Source organism: Dipodomys merriami, unplaced genomic scaffold (assembly GCF_024711535.1).
Source record: "Dipodomys merriami isolate MVZ:Mamm:240054 unplaced genomic scaffold, mDipMer1.0.p SCAF_2, whole genome shotgun sequence".
NCBI lineage: Eukaryota > Metazoa > Chordata > Mammalia > Rodentia > Heteromyidae > Dipodomys > Dipodomys merriami.
Window position 1 is genome coordinate 67,432,790 of NW_027203381.1, and position 27,204 is coordinate 67,459,993.

The window sequence follows — 27,204 nt, forward strand, 5'->3', positions numbered from 1 at the left end:
GAACTATACCCCCAGCTAGCATTTGTCTTGGAGTGCCGTCTCAATGGAGGAAAATAAGTTAGAGGAAAAAAAAAGATTAATTGGGGGAGATACAAGTTACTAAAATAGTGATTCCACACACATTGCAAAAAAAAATGGAAATGCACATTATTAAAGCAGGGGTTAGATTTCCATTACAAATGTAAAGGAAATAAAAAGTTTAATAAATGCTAGTCTTCATTTTTCTTTCATCATCATCATCATCATCATCATCATCATCATCATCATCATCATCATCATCATCATCGCATGTGTGTACTGGTACTGGGGCTTGAACTCAGGACTTTGTGCACTTGCTTAGCTTTTTCCTCTTAAAGCTGGTACTTTACCAGCTGATCCACAACTTCACTTCCAGCGTTTCCTCATTAATTGGAAATCATCATCGCACAGACTTTTCTGCTTACATTAGCTTTGAAGTTCAATCCTCAAATCTCAGCCTCCTGAGTAGCTGGGATTATAGGCGTGAGCCACTGGCACCTGTCAGCCCTTCACTTTTCTTGAAAGGTAATAGATATTCATCAAAATGGAAATGGAAATTTATGGCTAGTATACATTTGTTTCTTTAAACAATGTTACCAATTGTGATATGGTGTCCTGGATTGCATCATAGAAAAGAGAAAGAACATGGATTTTTAAAAAAGGAATAAGTTCAAATAAATCCTGCCATTTAGTTGATAGCAATGTGCCAATGCTAATGTTTTGATAAATGTAACATGTTATATAAGGTGTGAGCACAGGAAAGCTGGGCAAAGAGGCAGGAATTCAGAATTACCCATGAAAACTTTCTACACATGGAACATTATTCTCCAAGTCAAAAGTTTATTTAAAGCTAAGCAAACAAACCAACAAACAAGTAGGCTAAAGTGTGCCCCAGCTGAACTGAACCCTTGAAATAAACTTTCCAATTCTGTAGCAGCACAGGCAGCCTCAAATGAAAGAAGAGTGCCCTCTGGTGGAGAAAGTAGTCAACAAGTTACTCTTGTTTTGTTTTTAAATTTTTTCAAGTTACTCTTGTTTTCTTTGTTTTTAAAATTTTATCTAGGATTGTACAATAAAGGATAAAGTAGGGAGAAATGGAAAAACAGAAACACTTCCTGCTTCCTATGTAGGAAATGGAAGTTCAAAACGCAAAATAGTTTCTATCTGTAGCCTTTATACCCTGGGGGCTTGTAGAAAACACCTTCATCTTACATAATGGTTCTGGGTGGGTAAGATGGGTGGAGAAGTGGTCTAGGCCCACTCAAAACACAGGGACAATAGGTGCTTTTAGGACTTCCTTTGCCAGGCCTGCCTTTTAATTCTCTCTTTACCCATTGTAAAAAGTTTACAGCTACTTTTGCCAGCCCCTCCCTCTTGGTTTGTATTCTGTAATACAAACTAATGGTAAACTACCATTCCCAGCTTATAGTTTGGGATGAAAGTCTTGTTAACTTTTTGCCTGAGCTGATTCTCAGCCTAATCTTCTCAATTCTTGCCTCTCCAGTAGCTGGAATTGCAAGTATGTTGCCTAGCCCCCTGTATTACTGTTAAAAACTGAAGAGAGAAAAAAGCTACAGGATCTCCTGCTCATAAACTAAATAATCAATATTAAGCTTCACAATTCTCCTTGGCCTGTGGGCATGAGTCCATAATGAGAGGTTATCTCTACAAGGCCCTGGTAACCTGTGTTGTCCCCAGTGAGTGTGGTTTATGGTGTGAGTAGAAAGTCTGTGCCAGGGGAGAGTGGGGCTAAGGAAGCTGAGCTTCTGAAAGCTATTCCCTTTTACTTTTTATTTTTGTCAGAAGTAGGACCTGAACTCTGGGCCTGGCGCTGTCCCTCAGCTCTTCAGCTCAAGGCTAGCGCTCTACCACTTGAGCCACAGCGCCACTTCCGATTTTTTCTGCTTATGTGGTGTTGAGGAAATGAACCCTGGGCCTCATGCATGCAAGGCAAGCGCGCTACCACTGAGCCACCTTCCCAGCCCCCGTTCCCTTTTAATGTGTGCCAAAGTATTCATTTCCACTTGCTTAATTTAAAAAGGTGATCTTGGGTCCCGAGAGTTAACAAATTTTATACAAAAGACTAAAAGAGGAGAGAATGGACAGTCAGGGAAGCACCAGTGCACAATGTCTGCAAAACTGAGAAAGATCTCAAACCATGAGGCAGGTTCCTGATGTTTTCTAGGCTGCTGTGCAGTCATGACCTAATCTGGGGATGGAGAGAGATGGAAGGAGAGGGGGGTGGGGAGAGAGAGCAAGAGAGAGCGCAAGAGAGAGTGGATGTATAGCCAGACACTCTTGTTTCCACTGCGCAAATGTTCCTCCCCTTTCCCTGCCAGTCTCACCCATGCCACTCTACTCCCCTCTACTCACTGAGCGTACCCTGTGTGGTGAGGTCCTTTCCCCAGTGTTCATTCCTTTCCCCCATGGCCTTGGTGCTTAGCCATGACTGTGGCTTCAGGCTGCCCAGCATAGGCTTTAGTGCATGTTCTAAAACTGGATCTTGTCTTTCCTTTTTCTCTTTCCTTTTCTTCCCTCCCTCCCTCCCTCCTTCCTTCCTTCCTTCTTTCCCTCCCTCCCTCCCTCCTTTCCTCCCTCTTTTCCTTCCTTCCTTCCTTCCTTCCTTCCTTCCTTCCTTCCTTCCTTCCTTCCTTCCTTCCTTCCTTTCTCCCTCTTTCTCTCTCTCTCTTTCTTTCTCTCTCTCTTTCTTTCTCTCTCTCTCTTTCTTTCTTTCTTTCTTTCTTTCTTTCTTTCTTTCTTTCTTTCTTTCTTTCTTTCTTTCTTTCTTTCTTTCTTTCTTTCTTTCTTTCTTTCTTTCTTCCTTTCTCTCTGCCAGTCCTGGCACTTGAACTCAGAGCCTGGGCCCTGTCTGAGCTTTGTTTGAGCAACACTAGCACAATACTACTTGAGCCACAGCTCCACACTTCCAGCTTTTTGGTGGTTAAATGAAGATAAGAGTCTCATAGGTTTTTCTACCATGGCTGGCTTCTAGCCCTTATCCTCAGATATCGGCCTCCAGAGCAGCTAGTGAGGCCTACATTTCTACACATAACACGAATGACCCAGGAATACAATCTCCAGGATAGTGTTCTCAACTATGTCAATGATTCAGGGACAAAGCCAACACTGCCACACCCTTCCCTCCCCAGACCAGAGGCCAACAGTGGAGGGCAGATGAAGCAGGGTGCTCTGGCACTCCAGAAGAAGGGAGCCACTGACCCTGGGGGGTTATGGGTGACCTCACATAGCAAGTGCCATAAGGGGGAGGATCTGGCCATGCAAATGTGAGCAAAGTGAACTCTGGGAGGAAAGGCCCAGAGGCCTAGGGACAAGGAAGAGCCCACAGTCAAACCATAGTGCCAGGTGAGACTGGCAGGCTGGTAAGCATCTGGAACATCACTCTAAGGTCTATGGACTTTATCCCACCATAAGTGGCTCTGAGTTTATTTCAGGGCCTAGAACAAGTTTGACAAATTTGGGGACACACAATAAGTAACTGATATTTTTGCTAAATAAGGCCATTACAAAAACAACCAAACCTAAACCAAAATCTCAACACCACTTTTTGTTGTTGTTGTTGCCAATACCAGGATTCAAACTCAGGGACTCAAGCTTGTTCAGCTGGCTTGCTCAACTAGGACTCTACCACTTGAATCATTCCCTTACCCTAGCCTTTTGCTGGTTAGTTGGAGGTAAAATGAGTCTCAGGATTTGTCAGCTCAGGCTGGCTTTGAACCTCCACCTTCTGTATTTGAGCCTCCTGAGTAGCTAGGATTATAGGCATGAGCCATCAGCACCCAGTCAACTCCACTACTTATTACTGTCATTTCGTTTCATAAAAGAGCATTTAATACATGCAAAAAAAAGTTAGAAGGACACACACACACACACACACACACACACACACGCACACTAAAACTGGCACCCTCCTGCCAAAACACACTCGACTACTTCATCATTCTCCATTTTCCTCAGACAAGTAGAAACATTCTCATCAAATGGGAGCTGGGATGGAGAGCCACAGGACAGTCATACTTGAGTGACGCCTGCTGTGCCTCCAAGATGCCACCTGCCAATCTATGGTGACTAGCACAGGCCACCACTGGCACCACAGGGCAGAGCTGGGGGAGTCCTTAGGATGAAGAAGTGCTCCCATGGTCAAATGGGTTGGAGGATCTGGAAATCTTAAACTTTATTTCTCATGCATTTACTTCTCTAGGACTTGAATGAGCAAGTGGCCCATGATGGCTGGACCCTGCAACACATCTTCTCCTCACCAGACTGACCATGCCAGCGCTTAGTCCTGCCCTAGTTTGGGAGGTCCTTGAGCAAAGGGTGGGACCCACCTACAGGTTCATTCATGATAGAGCAGGCATGAGGCAAGCAAGGCAGGATGACAGAGGTGCCATACAAGGCCAGGACACTCCCCCCCCCCCCCCCCAGTGTTGGTGAATAACACAGCCATGCACCCGCTCGCCAGGGGGGTGGTGTACCTCCAGGTCGGAGCTGATGGAGGAGACCTCAGAGGAGCTGCTGGAGGACACTCGGGCCCGGATGACCTGGACGGGAGGGTATGAAGGAGGCTCCTGCAGGGACGCATCACCTGCACTCATCTGTCCATCACCTGGCAGCCTGGTGGCACTGCAGCTTGCCTGCAGGGGGTGTGGAAAAGAGAAAACAGGGACACTTGGTGCTTCTGAAGAGCCAAAGCATTCTCTCGCTTCAGGATCCAAGGGAACAAGAGGTGGGCAGGGCAGGGCCTGGCTGGTGTCCTGTCCCTTGTTCTCCGGAGTGGCCAGTGCCTTGGTTCCCATGTACCCTTCCAGACATTCTACACACTTTCTTTCTTTTTTTTTTTGCCAGTCATGGGGCCTGAACTCTGGGTCTGGACACTGTCCCTCAGCTCTTCAGCTCCAGGCTAGCGCTCTACCACTGGAGCCACAGCGCCACTTCCGGCTTTTTCTGTTTATGTGGTGCTGAGGAATCGAACCCAGGACCTCATGCTTGCAAGGCATGCACTCTACCGCTGAGCTACGTTCCCAGCCCTCTACACACTTTCTTAAGTGCACATACAGGTATTTGCCTCTATTTCTAGGAATAATGGTATAGTCTTCATTATTTTACACTCTGTGTGTGTGTATGTGTGCATATGTGTGTGTGTATGTGTTGTACTGAGGCTTGAGTTCATGGCCTCTTGTTCTTTTGGCTTTTTGGTCATGACTCTTGCCTCCACTTTCAGCTTTTTGCTGGTTAACTGGAAATAAGAGCCATAAGAATTGTCTAAGCTGGGGGCCAGTGGCTTATGCATATAACCCTAACCACTCAGGAGGCCAAGATCTGAGGATTGTGGTTTCCAGCCTAGGCAGGAAAGTCCATGAGATTCTTCTCTCCAATTAACCACCAGAAAACTGGAAGTGGTTATGTGACTCAAAGTGATAAGAGTACCAGTCTTGAGCTGAAGACCTTAGGGACAGCACCTAGGCCCAGAGTTCAAACCCCATGATAAAAGAAATTAAAAATAAATAAATAAAAATGGGGGCTGGGGAGGGGGGACCAAGATGGCGACGGGGCAGTAGGGAAACGCCACAGCTCTCTCCAACCAAAAAGAGAGTTCGAGCTCCAACGCTTAATCTCCCCAAGAGACCGACAACAACAAAAAGACGAACACTCAGAGAAAAACCAGAGGCGGAGAATAACAAAAAAGAAACAGAGGAAAAGAAGAATTTCAGAAGAAAAGCGAAGACCCCTCCCCCAACCTTTACTGGCCGCGCGGCAGTGCGCCAAGCCGCCGGCCAGCCGGCCCGGCGGGGGCTGCGGGAGCCCCAAGAGACACAGCAGAGACACAGGGGGCCGCTTTCAGATCACCAGGTACTGGTTTACAGAACAGCGGATCGCCAGGAACAGAGAAGCCTACCAGCCGGGAGTCTCCACGAGGATCCCACCCCCACCCCTCACTCTCCACCTGAGCAGAGAGGCTCCATCCCGCCAAAGCCGCTCGGCACCAGCAGTGCGCCCGCCCAATCGCGATCGCAACGACCCGGCACTCTCCACCCGAGCAGAGAGGTTCCATCCCGCCAAAACCGCCAGCAGCGCGCAAAGGGAACTGTCTGCAGACCACCCACCCGCCCGCCCGATCACGATCGCAACGACCCGGCGGGGCCACTCGGGCCCCAGAGGTACCGTGAAGAAGCTGTCTGAGCGGGGACACTCTTGACCCGACAGCTTCGACAGAGGCAGAGACAGAAAAGAATCACACAGAGCCACCACCGCCCAACCCAGCCCGGATTGCAACAACAACTGACGACCTACACCACACAGAAACAACCAGCTCCAGGGTGAGTACCCCACAGGGGAAGTGTATCCCTCAAGGGAGACCAGAGCTGGAGGGAATCCCCAGACCCTGACCTAGACTCCCTACCCCAACACCCGGACCACAGGACCCACTAAAACTGGGAACTGTTTGAGAGCTCCACCAGCCCGTGGAGCACACTCAGCTGGCCAGGCTAGAGCAAGAGCACCCCTGGAAGGGAGCTTAAATGCCCAAGCCAGGAACAGCGCCCCTGGGTCAAGACTACCAACAGTAGAAGAAATTTGAACTGTGTCCCCCAGGCTGTATAACCTAGGTGGTATACACATCAGCACAGGCCTAACGAGTGCGCTCCAGGCTGCATAACCTAGGTGGTATACACATCAGCACAGGCCTAACAAGCGCGCTCCAGGCTGGGGCCGGAACCAGGCCCGGGGATCCGGCGCCTGAACAACACAACCAACTCCTCCCAATTGAAGTAAAAAGCTGAGCATACGCCTCAACAGAGGGGAGAAAACCAGGAAACAACACTCCCCCGGGAAGCACGCCTGTGACAACAAAAGACCTGGAGGCCCAGGACAAGAGAAGCCCAAACCCCACCAAAACTCCACCCATATACCCTAGACTGGGAATTGGACAACACAGGCTGCCAGCACCTGATAGTAAGCAGGAGCTCAGACTGTTAAGGCGGCTCAGCAATAGAGTGATAGTCTTGGATGTATGAGGCCCTGGATCTGATTCCTCAGCATCACAAAAGCAAAAAGGGTCAGAAGTGGTGCTGTGGCTCAAACGGTAGGGTGCCAGCCTTGAGCTGAAAAGCTGAGGGACAGCACCCAAACCTAGAGTTCAAGCCCACAACCAGCCCAAAACAAACAAACAAAAACACATCAGGAGCCCATAGCAGACTCCAGCATTTGGGAGAGTGCATGCAGAGCATCTGTTCTTCACAAGAGCACCCGTAGGAGCAAACACAAGCAGTCTAGGCTGCTCAACCCTTCCAAAGGCGGGAACTGCCAGCAATCTACAGCAGAGAGCTGAGAATCCTAAGTAAGACAGAATAGCAGCTGGAAATAGGCTCCCAACAGAACCCAGATCAGGCACAGACTCTCTCTACCAATACAGAATCAGCAACCAAGCAAAGACAGACACACCAAAACAAAATTGAAGAGCAGTCTCCTGAACCTCCATGCGAAAATCACAGAGAAAAATCACAAGGTTTACTACCACCCAGGACAGCAAGCTCACCTCAAAAGCCAGCAGCCACACAGGGGAGAGCCCCAGTGGGAGCAAAGCAGGAATGGAAGACAAAGGCTACTTCCAAGGGTTGCTGGAGGCAATGACTCAAGAAATAAAGCGAGAAATTGATCAGAAATTGAAAGAGCACAAGGATGATCTATCCAAAGAGATACAGGGTATCAAACAAGAGATGCATGCAAAAATAGAAGCTGCACAAACCTCAGTAAGAAGTGAGATAAACGCCAAATTAGAGGTAATGCATACCTCATTGAGAGGTGAGATCAGTACTCTGAGAACCAACATTGAATCCATAAAGGGATCCATTTCCTCCATGCAAACCACAATAGAAGCCACTGTCAACAGAGTAAATGAAATGGAAGGTCGAGTGTCAGATACAGAAGACAGAATACACCAACTGGACCAAAAAGTGACAGATATGGAAAAATTACTCAAATTAAACCAAAGGGATATTCAAGAGCAAGCAGATAATGCTAAAAAATTTAACCTTCGCATAATTGGAGTGGACGAAGGTGAGGAATTCCAGAGCAAGGGAATGCACCACCTATTTAACAATATAATCAATGAAAATTTTCCCCACCTCAAAAACGACCATCTTAACTACATCACAAAAGCTTATCGAACACCCAACAAGCAAGACCCCAGGAGAAACACTTCTAGACACATTATAGTAAAAATGATAGATCTGAATAATAAGGAAACAATCCTGCATGCAGCAAAAATGAAGAAGGAGCTATACTACAATGGGAAAAAAATAAGAATTACTGCAGATCTCTCCACACAAACAATGAATGCAAGAAAAGCCTGGGAAAGCACCATACGAGCCCTGAGAGCCAATAACTGCCAACCCAGACTGATCTACCCGGCAAAGCTAGCATTCACATTTGATGGAGAACTGAAAACTTTTAATAGCAAAGAAAAACTAAATGAATACATAAACATTAAGCCAGCATTACAAAGAATTCTAAGAGGGGGGACACAACCTGAAGAAAGCAGCCAGGAACTGGGGCCTGCCCCAAACAGGCGTTACTCAAAGTCTAACTGAGCAAGCACAGGAGGAAAGGAAAAAAGAAAAACTTAGGAAAACGGAATGGCAGGGACAACAATGCATCTCTCTATACTTTCTCTTAATATAAATGGGCTGAATTCACCAATTAAAAGAAAACGAACTGAGGACTGGATAAGAAAACAAGACCCATCCATCTGTTGCCTTCAGGAGACCCACCTCTCAGCCAAACATACAAACAAACTCAGAGTGAAGGGGTGGAAAAGGATCTACCAATCAAACGCCCCCAGTAAGAAAGCAGGTGTAGCTATCCTGATATCTGACAAAATAAACTTTTCATTAAAATCAGTACAGAAAGACAAGGACGGACACTACATATTAATAAAGGGAACAATCCAAGAGGAGGATATAACCATCATCAACTTATATGCCCCAAATATTGGTGCACCCAGATATGTCAAACAAATGCTCTCAAACTTACAGAATAAAATAGATCCCAATACGATAATACTAGGAGACTTTAACACACCACTCTCACCAAAGGACAGGTCTACCAACCAGAGGATTGGCAAAGAAGCTACCGAATTAAGAGAGGCCATACTGCAAGCGGAATTAACTGACATCTACCGAGTATTTCACCCTAAAACAACACAGTACACATTCTTCTCAGCAGCTCATGGAACTTTCTCCAAAATAGACCATATCATAGTTCATGCAAGGAACTTAAGCAAATACAAAGGGATCGACATAATCCCCTGTATCCTATCTGACCACAGTGGAATCAAGCTAGCTCTCAATAACAAAGCATACCGCAGAAATTTCTCCAATACATGGAAATTGAACAGCACACTCCTTAACAATGCCTGGATAACAGAAGAGATCAGAGAAGAAATAAAGCATTTCCTACAACTCAATGAAAATGAAAACACCTCACAAAGAAACTTGTGGGACACAGCAAAAGCAGTCCTGAGGGGCAAATTTATTGCCCTCAGTGCCCACATCAAGAGAATGGAGACAGACCAAGTAAATAATCTCATGTTGCAATTAAAACAGCTAGAAAAACAGGAAAAAATGGGACCTAAAGCTACTAGAAGAAGCCAGATAACCAAATTAAAAGCAGAGATTAACCAATTAGAAAATCAGAAAACCATAACCAAAATAAACCAAACAAAAAGCTGGTTCTTTGAAAAAATAAACAAAATTGATGGCCCATTGGCTAGATTAATTAAAAAAAGAAGAGAGGAAACCCATATTAATAGGATTAGGGATGCCACGGGAAACATCACCACACGTACCCAAGATATCCAAACAATTCTAACAGACTACTTTCAAAAGCTATACTCTCTAAAGGAAGAAAATCGGGCAGAAATGGATGCATTTTTAGAGAAATACAAGTTGCCCAAACTGAGCAAAGAAGAAGTTAACCAATTAAATAAGCCAATATCCTATAATGAGATACAGGAAGCTATCAAAAGTCTTCCAACAAAAAAAAGCCCAGGACCAGATGGATTCACAGCAGAATTCTATAAGACCTTCAAACAAGAACTAATACCCATACTCCTCAAGCTCTTCAGAGAAACAGAGAAGGAAGGAGCTATCCCAAACTCATTCTACGAAGCCAATATCACACTCATCCCCAAACCAGGCAAAGACCCAACCAAAAAGGAGAATTACAGGCCAATCTCCTTGATGAACACAGATGCAAAGATCCTTAACAAGATTCTAGCTAACAGAATCCAGAAACACATAAAAAAAATAATTCACTATGACCAGGTAGGCTTCATCCCAGAGACACAGGGATGGTTTAACATACGTAAGTCAATAAATGTAATCCAACATATCAACAGAGCCAAGGTCAAGAATCACATGATTATCGCTACAGATGCAGAAAAGGCCTTTGACAAAATTCAACATTCATTCATGCTAAAAGCTCTGGAGAAAATAGGAATAGAAGGAACATTTCTAAAAACAATAAAAGCCATTTATGACAGACCAATAGCCAATATTATACTTAGTGGGGAAAAGCTACAACCAATTCTCCTAAAATCAGGAACAAGGCAAGGATGCCCACTGTCTCCACTCCTCTTCAATATAGTCCTAGAACCCTTAGCCAGGGCAATAAGGCAAGAAAAAGACATTAAAGGGATCCGCATAGGAAAAGAAGAAGTTAAACTATCCCTTTTTGCAGACGACATGATACTATACCTCCAAGATCCCAAAAACTCCATCCCCAAACTCTTAGAAATCATAAATCACTTTGGCAAAATAGCAGGATACAAAATAAACCCACAAAAATCAGTTGCCTTCCTATACACTGATAATGTACAGGAAGAGAGGGAAATAAAGGGAGCAACCCCATTCACAATAACCTCCCGAAAAATAAAATATTTAGGAATTAACCTAACCAAAGATGTAAAAGAACTATTTAATGAGAACTATAAAAAGTTAAAGAAAGAAATTGCAGAAGACACTAGGAAATGGAAAGACCTCCCATGCTCCTGGATAGGCCGACTTAATATAGTAAAGATGGTAATACTTCCAAAACTAATATACAAATTCAACGCAATTCCTATTAAAATCCCAATGACGTACATCTCTGAAATACAGAAAACAGTCCAAAAATTCATATGGAACAACAAAAGACCTAGAATAGCCAAAACAATTCTAGGGGATAAAGACAATATGGGAGGGCTATCCATGCCGAACTTCAAACTCTACTACAGAGCTATAATAACAAAGACAGCATGGTACTGGCACAAAAACAGACCCGAAGACCAATGGAACAGAATAGAAGATCCAGAAATAAATCCACAGGCCTACAGCCAGCTGATATTCGACAAAGGAGCCAAAGACATACAATGGAAGAAACACAGCCTCTTCAACCGCTGGTGCTGGGAAAACTGGGCAGCCACATGCAGAAAACTAAAAGTGGACCCCAGCCTATCACCATGCACCAACATCAACTCAAAATGGATTAAAGACCTTAACATTAAACCTGAATCTCTGAAACTACTGCAGGACAGAGTAGGAGAGACACTTGAACTAATAGGCACAGGAAGGAACTTCCTGAACAGAGTCCCAGGGTCACAACAAATTGGAGAGAGACTCGACAAATGGGACTACCTTAAAATAAAAAGCTTCTGCACAGATAAAGCTATCGCAACCAAGCTAGAAAGACAACCAACTAATTGGGAAAAAATATTTACCAGCAATATATCAGACAAGGGGTTAACATCCTGTATATACAGGGAACTCAAGAAACTAATCCCTCCCAAACCTAACAAACCAATTACTAAATGGGCAAGGGAACTAAAGAGGGACTTCTCAAATGAAGAAATAAAAATGGCAAAGAAACACATGAGGAAATGTTCATCATCCCTGGTGGTGAAGGAAATGCAAATAAAGACAACCCTGAGATACCACCTTACCCCAGTCAGAATGTCCCACATCCACAAATCAGCCAACGACAAATGCTGGAGGGGATGTGGAGAACGAGGAACGCTATTACACTGCTGGTGGGAATGTACACTCATACAACCACTTTGGAAAGCAGTCTGGAGGGTCCTTAGAAAGCTAAAGATTGACCTCCCTTACGACCCAGTCATACCACTTCTAGGCATCTACCCTGAACAACAGGAACCAATATACAAGGACACGTGCACCTCCATGTTTATTGCAGCACTGTTCACAATAGCTAGGATATGGAAACAACCTAGATGCCCCACCACAGATGAATGGATCCAAAAATTGTGGTATCTATACACAATGGAATATTATGCAGCCATTAGAAATGACAAAATAATGGCATTTGCAGGGAAATGGATGGAGCTAGAAGGAATCATGTTGAGCGAGGTAAGCCAAGAACGAAGAGACAAACAGTACATGGTCTCCCTGATAAGCGGATGATAAATCCAAAGTGTTAGGTGATATGACAAAACTAACAGGACTTAAGAAACAAAGAACTCCCACTCATCTGGTTGAACCACTACTAAATATCCCCATGCTGCTGATCACGTGTATGGTATATAACATATGAACACCGTTATATATTACAGACTGTGATAGACAATTTGCTCCAGGAAAGTTAGAATGAACGTGTGACTTTAAATGAGCATCATTATTCCACAATACTGTGAATTTCCGGAAATTAAGTAATCACTTAATCACAATCAAAAAAAAAAAAAAAAAAAAGAACCTTGGGGAAGGGAGGGAGGGAGGGGATGGTAGGGAGAAAACAATGGAGGGGGTAACAATGTTCAAGAGGAAGTGTACTCATTACCCCACTCATGTAACTGTAACCCTCTGTATAGAATCTTTACAATAAAAAAATTAAAAAAAAAAAAAAAATGGGGGCTGGGAAGGTGGCTCAGTGGTAGAGCGCTTGCCTTGCAAGCATGAGGCCCTGGGTTCGATTCCTCAGCACCACATAAGCAACAACAACAAAAACAATCTGGAAGTGGCGCTGTGGCTCAAGTGTTAGAGCGCTAGCCTTGAGCTGAAGAGCTGAGGGACAGCACCCAGGCCCAGAGTTCAGGCCCCACGACCGGACCCCCCCCCCAAAAAAATTGTTCTGTGGCTTTGAGCCTTGATCCTCAGATCTGAGCCTCTTGAACCAGCCAGGATTACAGGTGCGAGCCACTGGCACCTAGTCTCTTACACCCCTATTTTCACCTAACAATATTGCCTTAGAAGGGTTCTATGTTAGAAGTTTGGGAGGCGTGGGTTAGCATAGTCTATTTAACCATTATAGCCTTCTGATGGATGCTTGGGGTGTTTCCCACCTTCCTTACTGCAAGCAGTACTGACCACACTACAGTACAGCAAACACCCGGAGGTCTCAGAGTACAGGCAGAACTGAAGGATCCAAGGTGATGTGCATTTGTAATGTGGAAAACACATGTCCCATTGAGGCTTTGCCAGCTCATGCCAGCACACGGATGTTGGGCAGTATGGGAGGACAATGAACATGGAGCACCTGTCTGTCTGTCTGTCTGTCTTGCTTCCCACAGCACTCACAGGTGCTTCCTCAAAGATCAGTGATGCTCCACCAACTGGACTTTTGCAAGACGGTAGGTTTTCCACCGACCTGCCATACAGGTGTCTCTCTGCTTTCTGGATGGGATTCTTCCACTAAAGCGCTCTGCAGTCTCAGAAGGAAATTTGTCCTTTCTGAATTTCCATCTCCTAACCTATCAAAAGGGGTGGCCTCGCCCTTCTACGAGGTGTCATGGGGCTGTGACGTGGACACACAGGAAGAGTGGCTACATGTGCTGGGTCTCAATCGCGCAGGCCCGGTCCTCAGCATACTCAGTGCTCTGTCCAGTCCATGTGAGTCTGGAGGAAGACTACAACGGAACAAGGCAGCTTCCAGAAGCAACCTAGAAGCACAAATGTGGCCCTGATGCCCTCTGCAGAAGGTTCTGTGGGTAGGGAGGCAGGTGCTATTATAACAGCGAAGAGACAATCCTACAGTCTCCCTGGGGGCCTGCCACACTCCAGTCAACAGCTGAGTGGACTTTTCAATGTCCCTAGCAAGGATGACGCCTCCCTGGGATCCTGCTTCACTAGCAGATGCTCCCCTGCTCCTTTTGGAGTCTCCTTAGGACCAGCAATGGCAGCAGGTGCCTTTGTGCTCTCCTCACCAAACAGAATGGCCAATGAGTCACCAGTGGTCAAACATGCCCATTAAAGAAGGAAAATAGATAGATAATAATAGCTAAGGGAGCAGGTACAGTGGAGCAGAAGGCACTGTTCTATTTTTTTCTTTTTTTGGGGGGGGGCGGGGTCCGGTCGTGGGGCCTGAACTCTGGGCCTGGGCGCTGTCCCTCAGCTCTTCAGCTCAAGGCTAGCACTCTACCACTTGAGCCACAGCACCACTTCCGGTGTTTTGCTTATGTGGTGCTGAGGAATCGAACCCAGGGCCTCATGCATGCAAGGCAAGCGCTCTACCACTGAGCCACCTTCCCAGCCCCTATTTTTTTTCTTTCTGTGCTATTACTGGGGCTTGAAATCAGGGTCTTCCTCCTCTCCTTTCTTTTCCCTTTCCTTTTCCCTTTCCCTTTCCTTTCTTGTTAGTCATTCAGCTTGAACTCCTAGTTACGCAGAAGGCTCAGATCTGAGAATTGTGGTTCAAAGCCAGCCCAGGTAGGAAAGCACACAACACTCTATATCTCCAATTATCTACCAAAAACCCAAAAATGGAGCTTTTGATCAAGTGGTAGAGTGCTAGCCTTGAGCAAAAAGCTCAGAAACAGCATTTAGACCCGAAGTTCAAGCCCCAGGACCAACACACACACACACACACACACACACACACACACACACACACACAAGCCCCAGGACCAACACACACACACACACACACACACACACACACACACACACACACACACACACACACACACGCATACCAGTCTAAGTTTTCTGCCTAGACTTTGAACTACAATTTCAATCCCAGCCTTCTCCTGAGTAGCTAGGATTAGTGGTGTTGGGTCAGGTCCTAGACAGGCATAGTTTGAAGCCTATTGCTGTGGGATCTTGGGCAAGTTACTTAACTTCCCTGTACCTCAGACTTTTTGTTGTTGTTGTTGTTGGTCATGGGGCTTGAACTCTGGGCTTGGGCGCTGTCCTTGTGCTCTTCAGCTCAAGGTGAGCACTCTATTGCTTGAGCCACAGCACCACTTCTGGTTTTCTAGTGGTTTATTGGAGATAAGAGTCTCACGGACTTTCTTGCCCAGGTGGGCTTTGAACTGAGATCCTCAGATCTAGCCTCCTGGGTAGCTAGGATGACAGGCGTGAGCCACCGGCACCCAGCTGTTGTTTGTTTTTTAGTGCTGGGGATCAAATTCAGTATCTTGCATGTGACAAGCAAGCACTCTACTATTAAAACGACATTCCCAGCCCCTCTTGTTTGTGTTTGTTTTGAGACAGGTTCTTGGTACCGTGTCCAGGCCAGTCCCAAACTCCTGGGTTCAAGCAATCTTCCTGCCCCAGACTCCTGAGGCAAGGATCTCTGGGACTATGGCATATACTACCACTCTTGGTATTGTGCCTTAAGTTAAAATGACAATTATTAGAGCTGGAGTGTGGCTCAAGTCTACACCACCTGCTTAGCCAGTCTAGCAGGCAAGTTCATGAGGCTCTTATCTCCAATTAACCGGCAAAAAGCAGGAAGTAGAGCTGTGCCTCAAGTGGAAGAGTGCCAGCCTTGAGCAAAAAAAGCTCAGCAAAAGCACTCAGGCCCTGAGTTCAAGCCCCAGTACCTGCACGCGCACACACGCACACACACACACACACACACACACACACACACACGCACGCACACACACACACAAATATACATATAAAAACAAATCTGTATACAGAACTTAGACTGGTACTCCAGCCCATTATAATAAGCACCAAGAAAGCATTGGCTGTTGCTCAGAGCCAGCACTATTAGGTCTGTTTAGTCTGGCAAGTAGCCCTCAGAAAGCAGGCTGCCACAGAGTGCTGTCGCTAGAGCTGAGGAAGGTGGCTACCGTCCAGGGTGGGAAGGCAGTAGGCTCCAGGCTCCCTGTCTGCCAGATAACTCTTGCCCCCTGGTGGACACAAAAGGAAGAGCATGGGTAGAAGCTCAGACTTGGTGAGATTTGGGGCTCTTGAGAGAATGAGGTAGAACTTTCTTCAGGTCTGTTCCCCAGCAAAAGCCCACCCAAAGCCCACCGAACAGTGATGTACAATTGCTGTGAAAGTAACCATAACCAACCCTACTTGCCCTCCCTTTCTTCCATCTCCTCCCCAGCCCTTCTTTCCTCTCTTTACTTCCTCTTCCATCCTTCCCCCTTTCCCTCCCTTCCTTTTTCCCTCCCTAGCTGTACTAAAGATCCAACCCAAGGCCTCATACATGCTAGGTAAGCACTCTCCCATTAAGTTTCACCCCAGCATCCCATCCTAGAAGCTTCTGAAAGTTCTTTTTCAATAGTTCCAAGATGGAAAATGGCCTATTGCCACCCTTCAGGAATCTGCTACTAAAATTCTGTTTCCTCCAGCTCCCTCCACCCCGCAAGTTCCATGGGCACAGTGGGCTCCTCACAGTAAAGGCATGCCCTCTCTGGGAACTTCCCAGAGAAGTCATGCCCAACATCCAAGGAAACATCAACAGCAAAGAGGAAGGCCCCAGCTCCTCTGAGCGTCCCCTGGGCAGCTGGACAGGGACCACCTCAGTGAGCAACATGCTCAGATTGTACCTCTACAGAGGGCCTGTGACTCCCAGAAGAATTCAGACAGGAGACAAAGGGCACAAGGCTCCAAGATGGACAGCACGGGGTTCACACCTGTAATCCTAGCTACTCAGATCTGTGGATAGTGGCTCAAAGCCAGCCCAGGCAGGAAAGTCTGTAAGACTCTCATCCCCAGTTGACCACCAAAAAGACAGAAGTGGAAGCTGCAGCTCACATGGTAGAGCACTAGCCTTGGGAGAAAAGAAAAGAAAGAACAGAAAAGAAAAGAAAAACCTAAGAGCATGAGGCCCTGAGTTCAAGCCCCAGTGCTGGCATGTGCATATATGTGTGTATGCACACATGTACACACACACACACAAGATGGACAGCACACAGAAATATGACTGTACTAAGTGCTTTAAGACATTGTTCCTCAGCAATGAGGGAGGGGGTGGGAGCCCAGCAAGGAAGCTATTTCTCCCTGGGGGCCTTTGGGGTGGGTAACACCTGTTGCAGTTTGAGAGCTCCGATCCGTAGGCAGAGGGGTAGAGAACCCCTGTGCAGCAGGAAGGGCAGAGAATGGGGGGGGGGTCGGTACACAGCACACAATGTGGGCACAGCAGGAAGGGATTGGGGCTGGGACTAAGGGTGTTGGAGTCTCTGTAAGATTAGCCAGAAGTCTATTTATTTATTTATTGATACTGGTACTGGGACTTGAACTCAGATCCTGGACATTGTCTTTTAGAGGTTTTTTTTTGGGGGGGGGTCCAGTCGTGGGGCCTGAACTCTGGGCCTGGGCGCTGTCCCTCAGCTCTTCAGCTCAAGGCTAGTGCTCTACCACTTGAGCTACAGCGCCACTTCTGGCTTTTTCTGCTTATATGGTGCTGAGGAATCGAACCCAGGGCCTCAGGCATGCAAGGCAAGCACTCTATCACTGAGCCACCTTCCCAGCCCAGATATTATTTTCATTTGTCAAAACACCTTCTAGCTGTTAGTGCAGGTGGAGAGGTGGGACAAGGGTGGCAGAGAAGATAAGCCACATGGCTACTGGCCTTCATATGTTTTTTTTAAAAATTCATTTAGTTACACAAAGGGGTGTATATCAATTTATAAGTGCAACAATTTATAAGGATAACAATACATCTTGACACATATTTTAGGGGAGCATTTATAGGACCCACATGTGGGCTGGATGGCATGGGAATGCAGCAGGAGAGGAGACAGGAAGGAGAAATCTGGGTTGAATTGATGTGTGGACAGGGCATTGTGAACCATAGCAAGGAAGATGGGTGAGAAGTGGGACTGGGCAGGGAAACTCAGAGGTCTGTGTTGGATGTGGTAAGTATGAGGTACCATAAGATACCATGGAATAGGCAGCCAGAGAGCTGAGACTGGAACTGGTGCAGCTATACACTGGGGACCTTCATGCACCAGCACGTAGAGCCATGGGACTGGGGGTCCCCAAGAACACACAAGAGAAGGGGATACTCCTGGACACTTCTGAGGATGGCAGAAGCACCAGGAGCTTGGGGACAGAGGTTAGAAGTCAATGGCCAAATGAGCAAGCCTCAATCAGAGCAGAAATGACTGTGGGTACAGCAATCTGACAAGAACAATCTCTGGCTGGGAATGTGACCCAAGTGGTAGAGTGCTAGCCCTAAGCAAAAGAAGCTCAGGGACAGTGTCCAGGCCTGAGTTCAAGCCCCAGGATTGGCAAAAAAATAAAAATAAAAATAATACAACACAACAAAACAAAAAAAGGAAAGAAAGAAAAAGAAGAGAATAATCTCTGGGGAAGTGGGCTGAGGCGTGAACTTGTTGTGCCCATTTCCCTGTCCTTTCCTTCCTGAAGAGCCAGAGTGGGCCAAGCCCCAGGAGTCCTGTGGGCCCGGCCCCTCCACTTCCGGGCTTTAGGCCCTATCGGCACACAGACAGACCGCTACTCCTCACTGACCCTAGTCCACTCTCCTCTCCTGTGCACCAATGATGCACCGATGATGGAATTCACACCTGGTCTTGAGTCTAGCACTGAAGCCTCCAGGATCCACTGCCCTTGGGGAATGCTAGGTCCTTTGGCCCATCTAAGTAATCTGACTGCACCCTCTCTCCTCCCACACTCTGGGAGAGAACCAGGATGCGCAGCCTCAAGAATGTCTCTTAGGCATATGGGTCATTTCGACTACAGGCAAGTGAAATGCAGCAGAAGCAGGAGAAGCTGTTCCTACCTCAACTGCCTAAACATAGAGCAAAATCATCCTTTGGCTTTCAGAGCCTCATAGTCACCCAAATCCTCAGAAGCTCAAGCCCCTTGTATAAAATGGTGTAGGCCCAGGTGCTGATGGCTCATACCTGTAATCCTAGCTACTCAGGAGGCTGGGACTGAGCATAGTAGTTCAAAGTCAGTCTAGGGAAGGAAGTTTGTGAGACTCTGATCTCCAGTTAACCATCCAAAAGTCAGAAGTGGAGCTGTGGTTCCACTTGAGCAAACAAGCTCAGGGACAGTTCCTAGGCCCTGAGTTCAAACCTCCATATTGGCACAAGAAAAAAAGGTATAGAATTTGCATATAGCTATGCTTTGAATCAATGCTAGATTTTTATAATGCCTAATTCAGAATACACACTGTGTAAATTGTTCTAATTATATATTATGTATTTTTAAAGGATAACGACAAAAATTCTGGATATTTTCAGTACATAAGCAAACTTCTGCAGAGTCCATGAATTTTAGGGCCAAGTTACATAAATTTTCTCTCGTGTAAGGAAAACTCAATTTTATGCAGGAAATTTCTAGTGTCCAGCAGGAAGAGAGCTACTTCCAGTGACAACATGTGCACCCCTACTTTCCCTCTGCTCCTCTTCTGTAAGATGCCTGTCCCCACAAGTTCTAATCCTTTCTCTTGTGTTTAGCCTAGGACAGAGAGACCTCCCTCATCTGGCTACTGTTATATTTTTATTTTTTTTATTTTTTGGTCTGGTCGTGGGGCCTGAACTCTGGACCTGGGCGCTGTCCCTCAGCTCTTCAGCTCAAGGCTAGCGCTCTACCACTTGAGTCACAGAGCCACTTCCGGCTTTTTTCTTTTTGCTTATGTGGTGCTAAGGAATCGAACCCAGGGCCTCATGCATGCAAGGCAAGCGCTCTACCACTGAGCCACCTTCCCAGCCCTGTGGCTACTGTTTTCTTTGTGAACTTTCATGCATAAGCAACTAAGTTGTTGTTTATTCTTGTAATTCTTATCAAGTTGATTCACGATCCTCAACCGCTGTAGCAAAGAGGGTGAAGGGAAACCATTTTCCTCTCCTACGTGCCCTCCATGACAGGCCCACACAGCTCTTTACACGATCCCTCACATCACAATAGTATCACCTCCTTCAGGAAGCCTTCCAGGACTGTGGCCCACCCTTCTGGACACCTAATTGTGGCCCATGGACCCTCACCTGCTGTACGGGTTCGATGGTGAGCTCCATGTAACGGCTGATTGCTGTCATTGTCCTCAGAGACTTGCAGTGGGACAGGGTGGTGAGTGGCACCCAATCTGAATTCTTTTGAGAGGAGACAGGAAGACAGAAAGGAGACATCTGAAAGTCAAGAGACATGTTCTAAAAACAAGCTCCCATTTTATTCGAAAGAACCCTTAGGGCATTTTAGTTTTTTTTTTTTCTTGCTATTTTTAAGGCATACCTCACATTCTGCTTCTTATAAGGAGTGTCTTAGCGCTCTCCTTTTAAAGCCAATGGTCCCCAAACTCTGCAGCCCAAGAGAACCAGCTGGGAACTTTTTTTTTTTAAGTTTGGTGGTACTGGGGTTTGAATTCCGAGTCTCATGCCTCATGAGGGCTAAGTAGGTACTTTACTGCTGAGCTATGCCCCCAGCCTTTTTTGCACTGGTTATTTTTAAGGTAAAGACTTGCTTCCTGCTAAGCCTCCTTTAGGCTTCCTATGATAGCTGAGATGACAGGCATTCACCACTATGAACAGCTTTTTTTCCACTGAGCTGGAGTCTCATGGATCTTTCTGCCTGAGCTGGCCTGGAACCACAATCCTCCCAATCTTGGCTTCCCAGATAGCTTGGGATGAGACTTTTATCTCTAATTAGCCAGCAAAGAGCAGGAAGTGAAGCTGTGACTCAACTGGAAGAGCCCAGACCCTGAGTTCAAGCACTAGTACTGCACACACACACACACACACACACACACACACACACACACACACACACACACACACACACACACACACACACACACACACACACAGCATGGAAGGACTTTCAAGGTTCTCAAGTCCCAGACTTGGTGCAGGGCCCCTGCCTCTGTCCACCCCACCCAGGAAACACTGGAAAGACCTTGTCCTCACTGCTGGCCTCTTGGTGGTCGTCCTCTTTCTCTGCACAGGTCAGGAGGGCTTGGGTGTCGGGGTCCTCTCTGGTTTCTGTGGTAAATCCAAAGGCCCTTCTCATCTTGCTCTTCATCACACATGAAAGGAAAATAATCTGAGACATGGAAGTTAAGGTATAGAAAGTAGAGACCTGCCAGTGGCCTGCTGCTACCCTTCCCACTCTCCCCTCCCTAGAACCCCTGGTGTCCTGACCATCTAGGCTCTCACACCTCCACGGGCTTATCCTGCCTTGGTCTACCCCAGATAGACTCAGCTTATCTGAGGACAAGGCCAGGCCTGACTGCATTCCTGTCTCTTGGAAATACTTGTTGTAAACATCCTACTGAAGGATGTGGCTTACAGCACTTGTGGGATAGTGTCCTCCCAAATTCATACCTACCTGGAACCTCAGAATGTGACCTTATTTGGAAGTAGAGTCTTTGTTGATGTAAGTAGCCATTGAGGAACAGAATAAGCCCTGTATCTAATGATTCCAGTACTTATAAGAGGATCCAGACTTGGTCCCATGGCTCAAGTTAGCTACTAATCCTAGCTACTCAGGAGTCTGAGATCTGAGGGATGAGGTTCAAAGACACTTTGGGCAGTATTCTATGTGAATCTTCCATCTCCAGTTAACCACTAAAAAGCTGGTAGTGGAGCTGGCTCAATGGTAGAGTTGAAAAAACTAAGAGACAGCTCCCAGGCCTGAGTTTAAGACCCAGTACTAGCACAAGAAAAAGAAGGAGAAGGAGGAGAAGGAAGAGGAGAGGAGGAGGAGGAGGAGGAGGAGGAGGAGGAGGAGGAGGAGGAGGAGGAGGAGGAGGAGGAGGAGGAGGAGGAGGAGGAGGAGGAGGAAGAGGAGGAGGAGGAGGAGGAGGAGGAGGAGGAGGAGGATAAGGGGGGGGGAGGAGGAGGAGGAGGAAGAGGAGGAGGATAAGGGGGGGGAGGTGGAAAGGAGGAGGAAGGGAGGGGAGATGGGGAGGAGAAAGAGGAGCAGCAGCAGTAGTAGCAGCAGCCAGGGTCAGATGTATAGGTATATACTTGTAATTTCATATAACTTGGTGGTGGAGGTAGGAAGATCAAGGTCTGAGATGATGAAAAACAGCTCAAGCAAAAAGCTTAGCGGGGGCTGGGAAGGTGGCTCAGTGGTAGAGCGCTTGCCTTGCATGCATGAGGCCCTGGGTTCAATTCCTCAGCACCACATAAGCAAAAAGAAAAAAAGCCAGAAGTGGCACTGTGGCTCAAGTGGTAGAGTGCTAGCCTTGAGTTGAAGAGCTGAGGGACAGCGGCCAGGCCCAGAGTTCAGGCCCATGAGTGGACCAAAAAAAAAAAAAAGAAAAAGCTTAGGGGAAGTAGAGCTGGGGCTCAAGTGGTAGAGCAGTAGCCTTTAGTAAAAAAAAAAAAGCTTAGGGATAGGGCTGGGAAGGTGGCTCAGTGGTAGAGCGCTTGCCTTGCATGCATGAGGCTCTGGGTTCGATTCCTCAGCACCACATAAGCAGAAAAAAGCCAGAAGTGGTGCTGTGGCTCAAGTGGTAGAGCACTAGCCTTGAGCTAAAGAGCCAAGGGACAGCGCCCAGGCCCAGAGTTCAGCCCCCATGACTGATTAAAAAAAAAAAAAAAGCTTAGGGACAGCACCCAGACTCCAAGTTCAAGCCCCATCACACACACACACACACACACACACACACACACACACACACACACACACACACAAAGCTTGGGCTGGGTGCTGGTGGCTCACACCTGTAATCCTAGCTACTCAGGAGGATGATATCTGAGGATCACGGATCAAGGCCAGGCCAGGTAGGTCACACCAGATAGGAAAGTCCATGAGACTCTTATCTCCAATTAACCACCAGAAAACTGGAAGTGGAGCTGTGGTTCAAAGAATGTTAGCCTTGAGCAGAAAAGCTCAGGGACAGAACCTTGGCCCTGAGTTCAAGCTCTACCACTAACAACAACAAAAACGCTTGGAGGTGTTGGCTCAAGTGATGAATACCTACCTAGTAAGTGTGAGGTCCTGAGTTCATGCCATGCCAGTACCATCACCAAGAGTAGAAGCAAGAGAAAGAGGAACTGCCATATAGAGATATACAAAAAGGCCATATAAAGACAGAAGATAGAAACAGAAGCTCAAATTATGAGGCCACAAGTTAAGGAATACTTGGAGCCACCAGTAGCCAGAAGAAGGTGAGGACAGACTCTTCCCAAAAGCCTAGTGTGTGCCCTGCCTTGATCTCAGATCTCCAGGCTATTCATACCCACCCACCATAGAGCCCTTCCCACTGCCAGCACCTCTAATAACCACCTGCAGTCCACTGCCAAGGCTTGGTTGCCCTTGCCAAGGTCATCCGTGTGGCACCTCAGGAAGCAGCAAGGAGCCATGAGGCAGCCACTGACCATCAGCAGCACTGGTCAGCTTTCACCTCTGTTTCTCCACCACAGGATCCAGTGCCAGAAAGCAGAGGAGGAAGGCAGGAACAACCCTGCATGGCAGGTCAGCATGCAGATACCTCTTCCAGCCCTGAGAGAAAGCTAAGGCAGAGAGACAGGGAGAGAACTGACCCAGGTCTCTGACTCCAAGGCCTGGAACCTTCCCACTCTTCTTTGTTGTTTCAGAGAGCTCCAGCCTAAAGAATAATCATTGTAAAGAATGGTATTGGTAGCTGCCTGCCACAGGCTTCACACCATCCCTAAGTGCTGGGCCAGATGCTGCCTATACAGAGCGACAAAGGACATGGCAGGGTGGGGCTGGGACCCAGGCAGTCCGGCCTCCCCCAGCCTCCAGCCTGGGGTGGATACAGTGAGGTCCAGCGAAGCCCTTCCAAGGGAAGTCAGGAACCAGGGCGTGGCCCGTAGCAGGTACTCGGGCTCCCGGTCATGGGCTACAATGGCTGAGGCATAGAGGAGGCCAGCCAGAGCCGACAGGAACCGCGTCCACAGGTGGATGAAGGGGAGTGACTTCCCCTGGCACTAGGCAGAAAGAGAAGGGGCTTGGCAGGAGGAAAGTGGGTTTGGGGGCCCAGGCTCCTCAGTGGCACAATATGTGTGGTAGCAAGCCCCGTATACAGGGCCACTCCTCAAGGGTGTTGCTTTTGTTACACATCTCACTTTTGGTCAAGTTGCACCTTTGCCTGGCAAACTCCTATTCATCTTTCAAAAATCTACCTTAAACCTTGGATCCAGAAGCCTATTCTTATCATTTGCCCACGATGGAGAGCAACTAACTCTCATCTGGGCTCAATCATACCTAATACATCTCTCCAACACATTACCTTTTGCTCAGCTGGACTCTGCTTTTGCTGGGCCCTCAGACCTATAAATCGTAAGCTACTTAGGAGGCTGAGATCTGTGGATCTCACTTCAAAGCCAGACTGCTGGAAGACAAATCAGGGAGACTCTTAACTCCAATTAACCACCTCCAAAAAAAGCTGGAAGTGGAAGTGTGGCTCAAGTGACAGAGGACAACCTTGAGTGAAAAAGCCAAGCAGAGACTCTGAGTTCATACTCCAATAACTACACCAAGAAAACAGAACAAAGGACAACAACAAAAAAAAACACCCCTTGCTCTCTACATATTCAGAGAGCTCCTGAGAACAGGCAGACCCTGGCATCTCAGTGCCCAACTTCTGATACAAGGCAGGGTCTCTAAGACACTAGCTGGGAAAAGTAGTGAGGGGATCTGAATTATGCCCAGCCCTTCTCTTGCTGGGACCAATAATTCTACACCAGGTCAAAAAGGAAAGATCAGGAAAATGACAGAATATTCTGGCAATTGTGAAGCCAAGGTGACACTTCTGGAGAACAAGGAATGGGTTTAAAAATAGAAACACATGCAATACTTATCTATAAGTAGCTTTTAGAGGTACAAAGTCATTATATATGCATTTATATGTGTCTACACAAAACTATACATTAATTACATGAAGTCACATAATTTATATATACAAATATAAAATATGTATATTTTAGATTGTTCCTTAGCTAATTATATTTAAAAATAGTCAGACCTTGGCTAAGGAATGGAGAAAAAAACAAAAAAAAAGGCAAGTGATGTGTGATTTTCTCCTATTTTTTTTTTTAGCTCAAAGAATCCTCAGGAATGTAACATTATGTTCTGCATCTGAACTTCTGTGTGTGTGTGTGTGTGTGTGTGCATGTGTGCGTGTGTGTGCGCGTGTGCGTGTGTGTGTGCATGTGTGTGCGTGTGCGTGTGTGTATATGCGTGTGCATGTGTGTGCGCGCGCGTGTGTGCGTGTGCGTGCATATGCGTGTGCGCGCGCATGTGCGTGTGTGTGCGCGTGTGTGCATGTGTGTGTGTGTGCGTGTGCGTATATGCGTGTGCATGTGCGTGTGTGTGTGCGCGCGTGTGTGTATATGCGTGTGCATGTGTGTGTGTGTGTGTGTGTGTGTGTGTGTGTGTGTGTGTGTGTGCGCGCGCGCGCCAGCATTGGGACTTAAACTCAGGTTTTCATGCTTGTGCTCAGCTTTTTCTCTCATGGCTGGTGCTCTACCACTGTATAGCCACACTGTCTTTTTGTTGGTTAACTGTACATAACAAGCTTCAGGATTTGCCTACCTGGATTGGCTTTGAACCTTGGTTTTGACATCTCAGATATGGCTACTTTTATTCCCAAGCAGATGGCAGGTGGCCACTATCTGCTTAAAGTCAGTGAACAGAGACAATCACAGTCTGGGTTTATGTGCAGAGCCAGGTACATGTGGAGAGCCCATGGCTCAGCCACCAGAGGTGGGCCCTGGGCCCTGGGCCCCGTCCCAGAGGCTGAGAGTAGAGATGAACCTCTCTCCCCTGGGCCCTTTCTACCCAGCACAGGACACAGCTCAGTTTGGCCAGAGATCCAGAACTCCAGCTTGACTGACTACAACCAGCCTTAGGGAACTAACATTGGTGGCCAGGCACTGTTCTGGCTCCCTCAAAGGCTTCCCTACCCAAATCCCTCCTTGGACACACAGGTTCAGGGTTCTCTGATCCCTTGCTTAGTCTGGAGACAGGACTCCTATGGCTAAGGCCCAGGTTTGGGCCCTTTCTGTGTTCACACAAGTCATCACTAGCCACTTGCCTTCCCTGGGCCTCGTACTCAGCCATGATGTTCCTAGTCCAGGGGTTCTTTTTATGCTAAACAGTGGGCCATTTCATCTCTTGCTGTCAGGGCTGGTGCTGCTCCTGTCAGTGAGACAGGGCTAAGGTGGTGGAGTCATCTACAGAGATTACCTGGCAGCACAGCCACTATGGTTGCTGTTGTTCAGGCACTGTCCTGTGCCCCCTTAAGAGCCCAGACTGCCCTTCCCTCACCTGCCCCACCTTCCCTTTTGAGCCTCCAGGACAGCTGCCACCACCTGCAGTCTAGCAGTGTGATTTCTCCTCTCTATCCCTTGAATAGCATATGGAGCTCAAATCCCTTCTCTCCCTCTTCTGAAATCTCAAACACCTACTTCTCCCTTTCTTACATCATTGACATCTTGATGACACATCTGCATAATCCATGATGCTGTGAGCTCCCCCAAGGGGCAACTCACCTCTCTAGCCCAACAGGATTGGCCAACAGGGCTTTCCTCATCCAGACATGCCAATCAGAGCCCAGTAGCTGACTGTGTCTGGTCTCTACACCCTTCTCGATCTCTAGTGGCACCCTTGTTTGTCCCCTTCTTCCCCACCCCCACTCCCAGTGCTTTTCCTGGTAGGAAATAGGGAAGAATGCACAGGCCTCAGGTCCCACTGGCTGAGCCACGGGCTCTCCACATGCACCCCCTGCCCTGGTCACTGTGGCTCCTCAGAAAAATCGAAGTCCACATATGCATGTATACATAGTATACAGAGCCTCTAGAATATTCCTGGTGCCCTAAGACCTGCCACCGTCCCAGCTCCCTTTGCTCCACCCCGCACCCCCTCCCCCAGCCTCACAATTCTGGAGAGTGGGGGGATGCGGGATGCCCAGGAACCGAGGGCAGCGATTCCACCCAGCAGGTAACCAAAGACTTCAGTGTTGTCCTGCAAGAATAGATGACACACTGTCAGCATTCTGAGG

At 47.2% G+C, this 27,204-nt stretch overlaps 1 protein-coding gene across 5 annotated transcripts in view; it reads right to left on the minus strand.

The window, feature by feature from the left end:
* The window catches only part of Tmem44 (transmembrane protein 44), a 42,834-nt gene that overhangs the window by 9,904 nt on the left and 5,726 nt on the right, over window positions 1-27,204 (minus strand). For 2 of the 5 annotated variants that reach the window (XM_070029870.1, XM_070029869.1), the window contains exons 5-9: window positions 27,081-27,167; window positions 23,960-24,130; window positions 21,126-21,272; window positions 20,222-20,326; window positions 4,512-4,670 (exon numbers count right to left, since the gene is read on the minus strand). In XM_070029870.1, the coding sequence (XP_069885971.1) occupies window positions 4,512-4,670; window positions 20,222-20,326; window positions 21,126-21,272; window positions 23,960-24,130; window positions 27,081-27,167 (669 nt within the window). Of the gene's footprint in view, window positions 1-4,511; window positions 4,671-20,221; window positions 20,363-21,125; window positions 21,273-23,959; window positions 24,131-27,080; window positions 27,168-27,204 lie in introns of all 5 variants that reach the window. The other 3 variants (XM_070029868.1, XM_070029867.1, XM_070029872.1) reach the window with 2 other exon arrangements.